Source organism: Syngnathus acus, chromosome 12 (genome assembly GCF_901709675.1).
Source record: "Syngnathus acus chromosome 12, fSynAcu1.2, whole genome shotgun sequence".
Classification (NCBI taxonomy): domain Eukaryota; kingdom Metazoa; phylum Chordata; class Actinopteri; order Syngnathiformes; family Syngnathidae; genus Syngnathus; species Syngnathus acus.
The window spans coordinates 4,719,953-4,736,038 of record NC_051097.1 but is presented as its reverse complement, the minus strand read 5'-3'; the positions used below and the strand labels follow the sequence as shown (position 1 = coordinate 4,736,038).

The following is a 16,086-nucleotide window of genomic DNA, read 5'->3' as shown; positions in this document are numbered from 1 at the left end:
TGCACAACACATATATACAGAATAACAGTAAAGATATGTCCCATGCATGCTTTTGCAGGTGTGAGATGCACAAGTGTTGGAAGAGGATAGGGGTGGGTGGGCTTATTGATTGACTGATGACATCACCGGTTTGAAGGGCTCCAAAAATACGGCACAGCACAATTGACAGTAAACCAAACAGATGGAGAATCGTGTACATGGAACGTATCCTCTCAATCACCCCCGTGACCACTGCCAACAAAAAAGGAGAAAAAGAAAAAAAGGGCAGATGATCATTTTGTTTTTAAAATGGTAAAAAATCAAAACAAACCAATTAATTAAAGAGGGGTTATACAGGTGGGTCCCAGCACAGAAACATGCTACCATATTGCACTTTTTATTAATATCCCGCCTTAACAAGGTAACAGTTTCATTTGTTCACCCGAGGATCATAAATGGTGCTTTGAAATAGGGGGGAGGGAGAGAGGAGGGACTTCCTGCATTGCATAGCTTCTGTGCAAGAAATGTGGAGTGAGTGAGTGGTGGATGATGGATGAAGAGTGATGGAAAAAGAAGGGGTGTGAGGTGTCTTCTAGAGTTCGAACAGCGCCCCTTTGTTGGCCTGCTGTGCAGATCAAGAAGAGAGCATGTCAGACAACCATATATGGTCAGAGGATGTCATGCAAAGATGATGTCATAGTAATGGTCATCCATTCCTACAACAGAGTTCAAGCCAACATCATGTGTGACTCCAGCAAACCTTCATCTACAAGAGAAAATTGTTTGTTTTGCTTTTTTCTTTGGCTTTTTCTATGTATTAGTACCAGTGATGGCCCACAGGAAAAATGTGATGATAACCATGGAACCAGAAATGGCGCTTATAGTGATTTATGGAAAGTGATCTGCCCACAAGACTTACTACACAAATTATTTTTATACCAAGCCGATGCTAACCTAATTAGCATACAACTGCATAATGGGTAAAATGGCTAGCTTATAAACGTTTCTTCTCCCATCCCCATTCCATCTGAGATTTCCCTTCATCAGTCTGGTGAGTTATAATTGCTGTTATGCAAGTATGACAACTTGTTTGCTAAAGGAAAATGCCACCCCTGTCATACACACTGTATAATATATTCACAGTTCATTTCAATGGAGCCTGTTTGATATTGTGGGTCATGCAGCAGGTATGTATGAAAGTTCACTTAGCGTTCCGTCAGGTCAGTGAGTAGTTTTGCTTTATTTTAGTTTTACGATACAGAGGCTAACTTGGCTTTATGTGTGCATGACAATGTCATACACCGTCTATAATATATTCACATTATTTTAATGGGGATCTGTGTGTTACCATGCAGCAAGTAAGTGTAGGAATTTGTGCATTGTTGACAGGTGGTACTGTTTGAGGGATGGAGGTAGGAGCAAGAGGATGGAGCCACCACCGCAGAAGACAAGAAGGTAATGTCGTCGGCCCAAAGAGGAGAGACAGAAGAAGGGTAGGAAGAAGGAGCTTGGAGGTCTAGTGGGTCGGTGAAGGTGGGGGTCTCCGACTGTTGGGGGACACACAAAGAGGGCGGAGGGGAATTTACATATTGGTGTACTAAATGTTTGGTCATTTGGACTTGTCAGAGCGCCACCTTATGTTGAAACATGCGTAATAAAACACAACATCTCAGGGAGGAACTGTGGGTTACACACAACAACCATTGGTAACCCTCACTTATAGTCCTCACTGCTAGTTGTAACAGCTTGTTAGCAAAGCTTAGCACGTCTTAAAGACGAAGGAAATTACTGGCCAAAATGTAACGTATAAATAAAATTACTTTGATTCCAGTTCCCTACTGCACAAAAAGCACATACTGTAAATGCTAATGATTAAAATAGTTAGTGGCCAAGTATAGCGTGACATTGTGTAAAACCTCACATAACATTTTATACAGGTTTAAAAAAAATAAAAAATAAAGAAAATCAGTCGACTAAGATAGGCTAAATAATCTAAACAAGTATAATTTTAATTTTTTATAATTATGATTTACAGCATTCATCAGTCGTTGCGCTGTTTGTAACACAAAACCAATAGCAAAAAAGTGAGACTGGATGTTTTTTCAATGCGCAAACAAAGATTAACGCAAAGCTATAAACTTAAGTACCTCATATTGCTAACAGACTAAATCTGCATTATGTAAGGGAATTTTTTGTCAGCTTTTCCAAAATGGTTGCTTATAGGGATTGGTGGAGATCGAGTCATGGAACATCTCCGCACATGACAATGACACAAAACATCAACAAAATGGAGGTTAACAGTTGACTTGAAGGGGGGGTAGGTGGGGTTTGTATTTGGGTTAATGCTGAAAAGTCACACAATAAATGTTTTCGATTGTGTGTGTACGTGTATTCCCATGCAGCACTCTGAAAAGAGAACCAAAAAAATGAGTAAAGAAAAAAAAGAAAATGAAGAGAGAGGAAGAAGAGGAGGAACAAGGAAGGCAGCCGTGGTCGATGCTGACGATGAAAATGGCAGACAACACCACATACCGGAAAAAAGTTAGTCCTCATTGGTCAGTGATAGTGATTCTGTGGAAAGAAGCATGGTCGTGTGGCAGTAAGCATGTGGAGGTAAAGAAAGAAAGAAAGAAAGAAAGAAAGAAAGAAAGAAAGAAAGAAAGAAAGAAAGAAAGAAAGAAAGAAAGACAGACAGACAGACAGACAGACAGACAGACAGACAGACAGACAGAAAGAAAGAAAGAAAGAAAGACAGACAGAAAAGAGAAAGAAAGAAAGAAAGAAAGAAAGAAAGAAAGAAAGAAAGAAAGAAAGAAAGAAAGAAAGAAAGAAAGACAGACAGACAGACAGAAAAGAGAAAGAAAGAAAGAAAGAAAGAAAGAAAGAAAGAAAGAAAGACAGACAGACAGAAAAGAGAAAGAAAGAAAGAAAGAAAGAAAGAAAGAAAGAAAGAAAGAAAGAAAGAAAGAAAGACAGACAGAAAAGAGAAAGAAAGAAAGAAAGAAAGAAAGAAAGACAGACAGACAGACAGACAGACAGACAGACAGACAGACAGACAGACAGACAGAAAGAAAGAAAGAAAGAAAGAAAGAAAGAAAGAAAGAAAGAAAGAAAGACAGACAGACAGACAGACAGACAGACAGACAGACAGACAGAAAGAAAGAAAGAAAGAAAGAAAGAAAGAAAGAAAGAAAGAAAGAAAGAAAGAAAGAAAGAAAGAAAAAGAAAGAAAGAAAGAAAGAAAAATATGAAAAAGACAGAAACAAGAAGTTACATAGCGAGACGTTAACAAATGGGACAGGCATAGTGGAAAAACAGAAAGGATTTCAAATTATTCCTTATCCATCATTCCTGGCATGCTTTGAACGCACAGATTTTACCATGAGGATACTGCTTGTGAGTGGGACGACAGTCTATAGACAAGGATGCTGCTTACACTAGTTGCTCTGTTTCTATGTCGTACCAACAACTACTCCTCTGTTTTTATTTACCTCCTGTACGCCCTCGTCCGGGTGTCTTCACATGCCCCTTAGCAACACAAGAGGATCCACACCAACATCTTAACAACAATACTTTAGGTGTCCTCATGAGAATTTAGTAGGAAAATGTAGGAATTATGAAATTATAATTATTATTAAATAAATTAACAACGCTGAACATTCTATATTTATTCCAGAGTAAGAATGGGGAAACACAACCACACTTAAAATATCCATATTTGGTACCTAGCACAAAAGCGTGATTTTGTTTTAAAATTCATGTTTATGAAGTAACTTGTCCCAAAACTCTTATCGCGTTGTCTTTGAAATTGTTTGTTTCTCTCCTGTTCCTGTACAGGGGTACGACAATATCGGTTTTATGATTCGGAGTCTTTTGGCCATGGTTAACATGAGAAACATTCAGTCTGGCAGGAAAAGGAGCAAATCAATTATTATCCTGATTTCAGTGTCTGCTCAGTAGCTAAAATTCCATATCACGTTTTTATAATGAATTACTATCAAAGCGTATAAGTTGATTTTTTTTTTGGTATGACATCCAACTAAATTCTCAAGAGGACAGAGAAATGGAAAGACTTTGGTTTTAACTCACCTGGGCACACTCGGGGGTGCACGGTTTGGGCGAGAGGGCACTGTGGGTGGTGGCCCGCTGTAAGGGTCTGGAGAAGCCCCAGGGCGGGACGGGACTGGGGGTCCCCCGGCAGGGGGAGGCCCACGGGAACCAGGACGAGCTGGGGGCGCCCTGCGATTTGGAGTAGGACTAGTGGCTGGAGACCTGGAGGAAGGAGACGACAACGAAGACAGTGCAGCCATCCGTACATTTGTCTTCCTGTTCAGAGTCAAGGAACCCAAACCCTATCCCATCCAAATCAGACTTCTGAATTGGTCAGCTTTGAGTTTATCCCTCACCTTCCTCCAGAGCCACTCCGCTGGACCTGTAGCCACGAGTCGTCCACAGGTGGCGGCATAGCTGTGGTGATGGTGGTCGTGCTGATGTCACCAATGATGTGGAGTGCCTCTCGCAGGGCGTGGTACATCCTCAGCATTTCGTCACGGTGCTGCGCCTGCTCCTGAGATTCCTCCATCAGTGTGTTCTGGTCGCCGCACGAGTACAACTGGGCCAGCAGCTCAGCATTTATGAACTCTTTACACTGGATAGCAAAACAGAACGTTAACAGTGTGCTTCAAAAAAATGTTTCCCCGAGCTCCGGAGATGAAGATCTCACGTTATTAATCATAAGGTGCATGATGGTCTTGGGCATCAGGTCGCGGACTGTTTTGTTGACGATGGCCATGTAGGAGTCGACCAGGTTGCGGATGGTCTCCACCTGACGCTCCAGCTGGGGGTCTATGCTGTTCATGAAACCATCAGAGCCGTTTTCGTCACCCGTGTCGCTCTGTACAGAAAAAGCGGGGGAAGAAACACCTGTACTTGTATCGGTCTGAAAAAACATTGTACCGACCATCCCTAATCATGACAACAAAAATGACTAATAACAGTTTCATTTAAGATCTGATAGCAGTGTAATAGCAATTTATTATCAAGTCCACATTTCACTGCATTATAGAGAGGATAACGTGACAAAAAAAAAAACAACTACCGTATTTTCCGGACTATAAGGCGCACCTAAAAACCTAAAATTTTCTCAAAAGCCGACAGTGTGCCTTATACTCCGGTGCGCCTTATATATGGACCAAATTCCGAAATTTAAACTGTCCCGAAGCATTGTGTCATGAAATCAATCATAAGTGGCCCGCTGAAGACTATGAATCATGAATCAAAAAGACTATGGATCATTATTTTGTGATTATAAAGTAATTTGTTGCGTCTGAAGTTTTAATAAAAAAGATAAAATGGAGAATGATTTGATTTGGATTAAAAATCTGACATGATTAATGGTGCGCCTTATAGTCATATATAAGGACAAAGTTTTAAAATGGGCCATTCATTGAAGGTGCGCCTTATAGTCCCGTGGGCCTTATAGTCCGTAAAATACGGTAAGTCACATACAATGACTAAAAAAATAATGCGGCAAAGAGTGAGGAATCAAGATGTCAACTAGAGGCACATACCTTTCCTTCCTTTTCCTACAAGATCAAACAGCGATGAGGAAAACAGATATTGAAAAAAGACAAAAAGGAAACATGAGAGACGAAATACAATTGACAAAACAGACTCCAAATAAACCAGTAACGGGCTCATGCTAAATGCTGTGCTAGTGTGTTACCGTGACACGTTCAGGGTACACGCCGGCTCGCAAGAACGAGGCCTTCCACGCGTCCACGTCTTCCTGACTCTCGCAGGCCAACTCCAGCTGCCGGTAGTCCTTGTACACATTTCTGCGGTTTACACATGGAAAGCATTAAAATCACACACTTCAGCTTTACAGATACAATGTCTGCTCTTCAAGCATTGCACAAAAATTAGAAGTCTTTTCGAGGAATGTAGAATACAACAATTAAGATATTTCTTTGACAATAACATTAACATTATTAAATAGCTGGAGTTAAACCTTTGCTCGGTGTTGAATAGGGCAAAAATGTGCTTGCTAGACATGAAGCCTTTCTCGACATCCCGCAGCCTCAAGTTGTCCACCTGCAGCATGTACTTTTTCTCCTTCTCCTGCAGGGGGAGACAAAGAGAGACACATTTTTTGGACGCAATAGTTGTGACGTGAATTTGATGATATTTTTGTTTATATGTACGATATTTTTGTTATTTTTATGAGCTGGAACGATTTATCAATTAAGTGATTTCATAATTAATGAATAACAATTAATAATCGATTCGTCGTTTTTGAGACCTCATTTTATTTAAAATTGTGCAAATCCTCAGAATTCTAGCCTATCACCAGTAAATATTCTCAAATTTCCGCAGTACACCATACAAGCAAATAATAAAGTTTTGTTGAATCAATATAAAATATTCTCCATTTGCTTTTACTTTGGAAGAAGATATCGACATTTTTGCCCTTTTTCTTCTGACATGTTCCAAACTAGTAACTGAATCTTAATTTATGTTCTTGCACTGTTAATTTGCTTTTTTTTTTACATAACGGTATAGAAATTAAAATTTGTTTCGTAATCTGATCCTCGGATAAAATGACAAAATAATCAACAGCTTACTCGATTATTGACATAACCGATATTATAAATTGCAGCCCTACTATGAAATGACATAATTTGCATTAAATGTACAGTACAAGTGCAGTATAGGAACTAAAAGAAAATGGAGAACCTTGTGGGGTATCAAGAGTAAATCTTACATATTAAATTTAACAGCACGTTAAAAAAAGGGAGGGAAAAAAACACATGAGACGGATGGGAAAGTTGTGCACTCAGGTCTGTGGTTTTGATTACGGCGGAGGGGAGTAAAACGAAGGCCAGCGACAAATGAGAAACACATACCGTACACACAAAGAGAGAGAGCGAGAGAGAGGAAGAATGTGTCCTCCTCAATGTGCACTCAGCATACGACATGCATGCGTCCAATCGGGGAACATTAAAGTTTTCATTTCCTCGCTTACATACGCATTAAATCAGAGTGTACGTGCGCACATTTTTTAATGCTTAATTATGAACAGAGAGCATATCTAAAAATAAGTCCGGGTTGAGCAAGTTTCTATAAAAACACATAGACACACATTGGTAGTCTGTAACTAAGCTTAAAGCCATCTGGCCAGCTGACCACAGCCTGCCCTGCCCAAACTAGTGTGTGTCTTCAAGGAAATCTGTGTGTGTGTGTGTGCGTGTGTGTGCCTTTCATCAAAGCATTGAAAACCTGTGCAGTCTGCAATTCCTAAATATATGTAAAACACATAAGCACACACGTGCACATGTAAAAGCATCAGTGCACCCACCAGGTGTCTGTATAAAAATTTAAAAGTAGCCCCCAGGCCGCAGAATGCCGACTTAAATCATGTGTAGACTTCAGAATTTCTTGCTTTGTCTTGTTACTCTGGTTTCTCCCTCTCTCTGGGAATGATTCATACATTTTCCTCTCTTGTGGCTATTAAACACAGACGGCAGCAGTGCAACAGGAGGTGAATGGAGTCCCTTTCCGTGCAAGTTGGAATAAGTTAAACTGGAACAAAGGGAGCTTATAGGAAGCTATGAACTAAATTTTATACGCAGAAATGTTGTTGCAACAAATTGCTGACAAAGCTTTCTTTTTTTTTGCTTGTTGCTGGGTAGAATTTGTGGGGCTCCATTAGCACTGCCCCATTGGCCAATGAAAAAAAAAAGGTATGTCACAGTTGTGCCTACACATTTTTGTTTGTATTGCTTTATTAAATTAATTTTTAGTTGACTTCTTCTATAGCATTCATTTAAAAAAAATGGTCACCAAGCCAGGGGATTGCAGCTACAGTAATTCAGATTTAGACAAACAAGCATTTGCAGACAATTTCGTTCGCAAATATTTGTGAGACCTTTCAAAACCAACTTTTGTGTGAAGCCTCGAATTGAGCATTTTGCCATCTGCTGCGATAAATTCCAGCCAAGATAAGCAGCATATAGAAAACTTCAGAGCATAATTAGATTTCCTGAAATATACTGGATATGACTTCTTGTGTGCATGTGTGTGCAGAATACAAAAATGCAGATTTGAGCGCAGGCCAGAAGAAAATTGAGGGGCAGCAGCAGTATTTGTTTGACAAAGGCGCAAATCATTTTCGCCTGACTCATCTGAAATGGCAAAATTCCACCTTCAAGCAATTAAGGCCATTGAGGGATTCACATTGGAGCGCTTTGAGGTCACCTTGTCAAAAATGTGCTTTTTCTAGCTATGCTTCGTTCCAAGCCAGCCATCTGGAGGTAAATAAGCCTCAAGCTGATGTGGCAACGGAGGTTTCTTGTCCGAGCGCTCTTGCTACATCTAATGTTCGGAGCTGCGTGGTTGAGATGATTCGTGGTCGTTGGCTTCCGTCTTTTTTGGAGACACCTGAGCTACCGAAGTGAGAGGAGGACGAGTAGGAGGCGAAAGACGATCCTGATGGGACTCGTCTGGCAATCATCTCAGCCACCTTGAAGGCTTCCTGTCTCCGGATTAGCAAATGCTTTATCAAGTTCAACGAGGCTTTGCTGACTTGATGCATCTTATCTATGCTTTTAAAGAATAATTCCCTTAAGTGGGTGTATTTCCCTGACAAATCTCCCAGTTTTTGGAGAAACTACCAATCCACCCCAAGATCAGGGGCGGAGTTATGTGGTGCCCAGGGGACATTTTGGTGTCACGTTATCATATGCCATTGGCAATCATCAGTACTATACAGCAAAAATATTATGCAGTACCTGATTTCTTTAACATTTGGATGATTTTTTTTAGGTTTAAGGAAAGAAATTTTAACATTTAGAGTTAGGATTATTCTATAAGTCCTTTAGCATTATTATTACAAGCTGGTCCTTAACCTTTTTTTTGTAGTTTTTCTAGATAAAAAATATATTTTAAAAATTGTGTTTATATTTTGAGGTTTTCAGTTTTATTTTAATACACAAAAATTCGTTTTTTTTCCCTGTTTTTTATAGTGGTAAAATAAATAACCTGCAAAATTTGGAGAGACACTAAAAAAGATGCTTTATAAAAGGAAGCAACAAGCAAGTTGATGAGTGTTTTTGTCAGTGAGGCTCCTTCCCAGTGAGAGGCGGCATCAGTGACTTCCAAAGTGACGCTTGTTTGAGTCACACTCAGGCGGACCATCACACACAAAGCCATAAAAAAAAGCCGCCTGCGGCGTTTGGAGCTGTTGCGCGAGTGCAAAGTACTTTCCATTCTTTTGTTTGGTTAGTGAGTAATAGCGTGCTCATTATGAAACGCCAGAGGAAGTTCACCATGTTGAATAAAAGTAAAAAACTATTGAAAGGTTGGCCATGCACAGACACATTTACCAATTCAGCATGGTTCGATGGGAGCAAGCCTAAAAGAAGCTTGATGATGGCTTCTTGTCTACCCGGGGATGTGAGTGTGATAGAAGTTCTAGTGACTTGAGTCGGGCATCAAAGGGGTTATGGAGAAGCCGCAGGGCATCTGGGAGCAATAACATCGCTTCTAACCCGTCATTAGCACAAAGACTGGGCCCTGGGTGGCAGCCAGCGGCAATTTTCACAAGCCTCCTCTTCACCTCCTCTCCCTCCCATCGCTCGTCCGCCATTGCCGTTGCATATTGAGTTGCGTCTGTACACAGATTCACGACTCTATGTAGATGTTTTTTTGACAAGCAGATCTGTCGCAATTTCAAAGAAAAACTGCCTTTTTTTTTTAGAAAGAATCTGACCCAACTGAAAAGCTGCAATCACCAAGGAAGCACCAAAACATGTACAGTCGTCATCCAGACTTTTTTTTTTTTTTAAGGAAAGCCACACGTCAAGATTTTTAATCGGTGAGGCCGAGTGATATACGATCGGAATGAGCTTCGTGAGCCTCGTGTTAAAAATACACGGCCGTTATCTTAACGACGAGGGTGGTGGGATTTCTAGCACATCGTTTATAATCGAGTCATATCTGATAATGAGAGGGAGCCCATTCGTCTCGATTAAAAGTCTAATCAAAGCTGTCCACCATGAAAATAATTCTGTTTTTCTTACTGGGTAGCAGCAGAAACGAAAACGCCAAATGTAGAAGAAATAGTTTAGTCACATGCTTTGGTAACACTGCCGTCAACACAATTTCTGCCTTGCAAGAGAACAATGAATGTTAATTTTCAATTAGCTAAGGTTTGTTTTGGTTATGCAGTTTTATAATAACTCAAAAGCTATTGTTGAAAGAAGTTTTAAAAGAAATTATGTATAACACCACTGACAATGATACATTCATTCATCGTATTCGGGCTGGCAGCTAGGTGACGACTTCCTGTTTAGCAGCTAATTGCTAATCACTTAATTACTCGTGCTGCGTTTACTTCTGCAGAAGGTCAGCAAAGCAACCTTGGGGCTACTTTAGTTTGGAAAAACAGGGGGTGGTTCATAAAGGACACGGCCGTGGGTTACAACAATTACCGACATAAGACCGTTTTAGGCCAGAATAGGGGGATACCACCATTTTGGTTTCTAAATGTTAAAATTGTCTTTGTTATACAGTGAGTCAGTACTTCTGAGGCCTCTATCTCATCCCAACCATGTTTTTTTTACACGCATCCAAACGCAAAGCAAATTCTCTCAGAGAAAAAAAAAAATGCCAGAACGTAACACGACAGAAATCAGAACGAGCACTAACAGGAAACAAAGTAAATTTAGTCCCCGCATAATAGACATAATTGTGAGTAGAATAGAATTAGGTGGTTTCCTCTCCATTCTAGTTGGCTCTGTTTGTATTCAAGTCTGCCAGTCTTTGTTTCTCTGAGGTCTTTGTACCAGCAAAAAAATGTGCTGGATTGGTTTCATAATTTACACAAGGAAAAATATTCAATCGTTAGCTATGTGACTCATCAGTCTAACAAAACCACCCCTCGCCCAAAAACCACAATATATGATCAGGCACAATTGAGATTTTTCAAAATTATTCGGCCTGACTTTATACATAAAATGAACACTCAAAACAATCTACACATTAAGAAAGCACTCGATCTGCTTGGTGTTGAAGCACAAGTTTTATTTTTGTGCATGCTCTTAGCTTGAAATCACTTCAAGCTCTTTTTTTTCTTCAGCACATTCTGTCTCATTCCACATCCCTACTTCCCTGGCTGTACTGCCGACTGGCCTCTCATGGGAGCGTGCCTGCTTTGATTTGGAGCTCAGGTCCGAGCTCAGAAACCAAAGCTAAAACAAACACACGTACTTGGCCACCACCTCTGCACATGCACGCACACAAACATGACCAAGCGCACACACCTGGAAACATAGCGCCGGTTACCCCTGTCTGCCGGCAGTTCACACTGAAAGTTAGCGAGGCAAATTAGAACTTTGTTTTTTGGCTAATTAGATTATTTGCAGAAATGAAACTATGTTCAGCATGTATCAGAATTTTGGCATGCTCCAATTCAAACCACATCATGTGTCAAACAAAACCATTTCCCGAGCTGATTAGCATTTGATAGAAACCCAATAAAATCTGTCTGATTAATTCAGTGGATAGGTTGAATGGATAACTCAGACTCACTGGGAAAGCAACTCAAGACTTGGAATGTAAAGAGAATATTCTGCAATGTCAAAGTCAGTGTCCTGACCTAAACCCAATAGAGCACTGAAGACAAAATTCAAGAATCACAAAGAAAGACTCCATATTTATGTGAACGACCAATATTTGTTTTTCACGTTTAATTCTTTGAGGGGAAATCCATTGTGCTGGTGTACAAAGGCACGCCAGGGTCAAACTGTACGCGATGGTTATCGTGTTGCTACAACAAGAAAATCAAAGACTTTTGCGCTGTATTGTAGTATGTGCACATTCATTTGTTCTGGTTCTGATTTAGCCCCTATACGTTACCCCCCCTACCCCCTTTCTTCATGCACATGTGTGTAACGAGGGCCTGCATAAAGGCTTCTTTATTCAGCCCTGACAGCGAGAGGAAATCAGCTTTAGAAGCAAAAACAGAGGGAGCCAGAGTGCGATGGAGACCGCAGGGCCGCACATCTGGAGTTATTACAAGGCCTCCTCCTTCTCCTCCACCCCCGCCATGCTCGCCAACAAAACGCAGACATTCCTACCCGGGGCCTTTGCTCCCATCCACACCACCTCATCCACCGAAAATCATCATTGATCATGCACAGATAGAGTAGGCTCGATGGAGGGACGCTACGGGATGATCAAAAAGTTTTACGACAGAATGAATGGCGCTCACTTCCTGTTCACCTTTGAACTTCCACTTTCTCCCTGGAAGCCAGCGAGGGAGGCGGCGAGGGCTAAAAAGGGGAGGGTTAAGGGGGTGGTTAAGACAAATCAGAGGGAGGGTGCAGAGGAAGTCGAAAGGGTTAGAGAATGGGAGGGTGGGGGGAATGAAATGGGAGCTCCTCCTCTTTCTCTCTCCCTATCTCCTCTCTTTCTCCCGCTCGCCCATTTTCCTCCTTCTGTCTCCTGGAGGGGAAACTTGTTGGTGGTCAGTCCTCTGCCACGTCAAGCCTCCAGCAAGGTGGACGCAGTGGAGTGCCTTTTTTTTTTATTTAGGAAGGCAAACAATGGGGAAAGTTTTCCATTCCAGGCTTAACCATTTCCTATTCATGTCGATGTGGAAGATGAGGAGCCAAGAAAAAAAAAATGGGACCTAAAGATGTGAAGAAGAGATGCTACAGGTAATTATATTTAGATGAAGAGGAGAATTTTGGGACGTTTGTCTCGTAGTTGAAAATTTTCCTGCAGACTTTTTGTGAATGTGACAGAAATAGACGAGCTTTCAACGTGTTTCCTCTCCACAGATGTCTGGAATGCGCCGCACAGCGGGATGCTGGGGAGGGAACGTCGTGAAATCTGCCAATCAGTGGCTATCACCTCCGTCTCACCTCTCCTCCTCCTTCTCCTCCCCCCCTCTTCGAAATGTACCCCTCATGGACTCGGGTGAGCAAAAGCATGCGCTCCACTTTTTTTTCTCCCAGGAAAAGTCTTCCAAATAAAAACAATCCAGCATCCTTCAAGCCCGGCCCGCCCGCCCAGTGTTCAGACTACCTGTTCAGGAAGTAGTGGTTGTACAGTAGTCTGCACATTGGTTAGGCTGGCCCGGGGAAGCACGAGACCAGAATCAACACTTGGGAAGCATCCCCAGCCCGACTTCAGAAGCGAGAGAATCAATTTGAGTTGTTCTGACTAGACCACAAGATCCTTAAAGAAACTGACCCAGATATGGTACTGTTGATGTCACCTGAGCACTATGTTTAACTTGTAAAAAAAAAAAAAAAAAACCTGAAATAAAGATCCTTCCCATTCGTAACCGTTACTTGATTTTTTTTTTAACAGTTCATGAATCTAACACATCAAGTACATCAAATCCTTATAATTGTGATTTGAATAAAATTTCATGCTCCTGTTATTTAACATTTGTGATATGTACAATATTTTGAGACACCAAAAGCAACTTCCTTAAAAATTAAATATAAAATGTGTTGCATTATAACTATATTAATATTAAAAATGATAATTATTTCATAGATTATAATTGTTTTTAAAATGTATAATTATTTTTAGGATCATATTCTAACTATTATAATGGTGCATATATATATGCATATATATATATTATAATTGTTTTTAGAATTTATTTTCATTAGGATCGTATTCTAACTATTATAAAGGAGCATATGTTTTCCGTGTTTTACGGTAATAATCAAATAATTTCGCAGATGGATGTTATTTAAGAATGGTCCATGTGAACCAATATGGTCCCTAAAGGGTTAAAAAACAAAAAGTATATTTAAATTTAGGCGAGGATGGTAGTCAGGAAAGGCTCACCCATACAGTATATGAATAGACAAACCCAAAGTGGCCAACACATACAATTATGTCTCCACCTCAAATGACTACGTTATGTGCAGAGAGCACACAAAAATGTTTAGCGTGCTCACTCTGTCATTGTCTCATTCACTTTATTCTTATTTTTAAAAGCCTCTAAATAGAACTCCCCCCCCTCCCAAAAAAACGAGAGAAATCGTCCGCGGTTGTTTGTGTGTGAGCTCATTTTTAGTTAGATTTCCCCCTTGCCTCGTTTGTTACCATGTTTACCCCGAATGGGGGTTGGGGGTACACTTGACCTTTACACAGCATTTTGAGTTCACTCTTAAAAGACACAACAACAATGCAAACACGGCGTCCCGCCTCGGAGCGGCATCAGAAACCACAAACCACCAGGCCTGTTTCCATTTAAAGCCCAGGCGTGCGTGTGCACGCACACACACATGCACACACACACATGCACACACACACTTTTGAGAAGGCATGTGAGTGTGATGTAAGCCCACCCTCTCTCCCTTAAGATGTTTACTGCTGGGATCACTTGGTAAGTCTGGCTTTTTGGCGGCCTTTCAGCAGCATCAGGGAAGCCCAGTCACACACACACACACACACACACACACACACACACACACACACACACACACACACACACACACACACACACACACTCACGCAAACGCACGCATGCACACGCAGTCCGACGGGGGAAAGAAGCTTTCTAGCATGTCACTGCAAAAAGGGAAAAAAAAGAAAATATTGCAAATGAATACCTACGCAGCTAATATTTTTTATGCATAAATTTTAAAAACTAATAAATAACGTGAAAAACCCCAAGCTCAACCACGAGGTAATTTTCTTTTTTCTTTTGTTTTATGACTAATAAGCATGTTTTTCAATGACTCTGTGTTTTGGGGGGGGAATATCAATATCAGCAGATTCACTGAATTTTCCACACAAATGAATGATGACAATATTTTAAAAAATATACACAACTAAAAAGTATAGGGTTCACTCAAAACGTCCTTATTTCTAAAACAAAAGGAGTGTTTATAATAATAAATAATAATAATAATAATAATAATTATTATTATTATTATAATTATTATTATTATTATTATTATTATAAGTCAAGGACTTGTCCAAGTGACACCAGACTTTTGAATGGTTGCGGTCATGTATATTAAAAAAAAGTGAAATCCCACTAGAGTTTCAAATGAAATGAAATTGATTATTGTACAAAAGAAATCTTCTCCCTGTGATGCTTGGAGCTAAGTTGTCGGGGGCTTTGTGCCTCTGATGACGGGCTTCATAGGTGCTGCTTTTTTGATTAGCAATATAATTCATCAGTGCCCATAATTCTAAAAGTCCTATGAATAGGCGGAATGGAGGTATCCATCTGGGGTGAGGCAAATAATTTAAAGGAGAGGCCACTACAGTTTGCAGGATGTCCAAACTACTTTTGAAATTGTCATGCTACTTTCAACACTTCCTTGCTTCTTAATTCTTCAGTACTCTAACAAAAGAAAGGCGAGGATGGTAGTCAGCTACTAACTGATTGTTTACGCTAAGAAAAAAATAAAATTTTCCACATCAGGACAATAGAGTTTTGCACTCATTTACGTCCAAAGTATTAATACGAACAAATGAATACCACTCGTGCTGGAAGTCTATAAAATCATAGTCATGTGGTTCTTTTATGCTCATTTCTCTTTTGTTTCCAGCTATCTTTTCTTTTTTTCTTTTCCTCGCATCTCCCTCTACATCAAGACGTCTGATTCAAAGAATCGGCATGTCCTGTGGTAATATAGACCAGGAGGCTGTGAATCACATGTACACACGCGCACATACACACGCACACACACATAGAAATAACAACATCCAAGCCAAAAAGCAGTGCCAGGATGTTTTGGTTAGTGTGTGCTGCCATGCCAGACTTACAGCAAGGGTTTTCCCCATGACAAGAGGCCAACTAATAAAAGGTTTATTTTTTAAATAGTAACTAGTGTTTATTTTCTGTGTGTGTGTTTGTGTGCGTTGCATTGTAACTCTACCCCACAAGCATTTGTGTTGTGCTTTTTGCGTATCTAACTGTAATGGGCAAGCACCACTAAGGATGAGCATTGTGTGATTGTATAGGCCTGGGGTGCGCAACCTGCTGCTCGTGTGCCATACATGGGCCATGAAAGGATTTGATTTGGCCCATAATGTAGTAGAGTAAAGTAAATGTAGTAAAGAATG

At 40.4% G+C, this 16,086-nt stretch overlaps 1 protein-coding gene and 1 long non-coding RNA gene across 10 annotated transcripts in view; one reads left to right on the top strand and one right to left on the bottom strand.

Moving 5' to 3' along the window:
* Positions 1 to 16,086, bottom strand: part of dnm1a (dynamin 1a) — a 33,325-nt gene that overhangs the window by 363 nt on the left and 16,876 nt on the right. For 4 of the 9 annotated variants that reach the window (XM_037265958.1, XM_037265957.1, XM_037265963.1 and 1 more), the window contains 7 exons: positions 5,990 to 6,099; positions 5,705 to 5,816; positions 5,550 to 5,564; positions 4,703 to 4,873; positions 4,386 to 4,627; positions 4,069 to 4,251; positions 1 to 1,526 (listed from right to left, as the gene is read on the bottom strand). The exon at positions 1 to 1,526 is cut by the window's left edge and continues 363 nt beyond it. In XM_037265958.1, the coding sequence (XP_037121853.1) occupies positions 1,496 to 1,526; positions 4,069 to 4,251; positions 4,386 to 4,627; positions 4,703 to 4,873; positions 5,550 to 5,564; positions 5,705 to 5,816; positions 5,990 to 6,099 (864 nt within the window). In that variant the 3' untranslated portion in view covers positions 1 to 1,495. Of the gene's footprint in view, positions 1,527 to 2,511; positions 2,551 to 3,470; positions 3,508 to 4,068; positions 4,252 to 4,385; positions 4,628 to 4,702; positions 4,874 to 5,549; positions 5,565 to 5,704; positions 5,817 to 5,989; positions 6,100 to 16,086 lie in introns of those variants that run through there. The other 5 variants (XM_037265959.1, XM_037265965.1, XM_037265964.1 and 2 more) reach the window with 3 other exon arrangements.
* Positions 12,451 to 13,330, top strand: LOC119131480. Its single transcript, XR_005099673.1, has 2 exons — positions 12,451 to 12,698; positions 12,822 to 13,330. It is a non-coding gene; the product is annotated as an uncharacterized LOC119131480 (long non-coding RNA).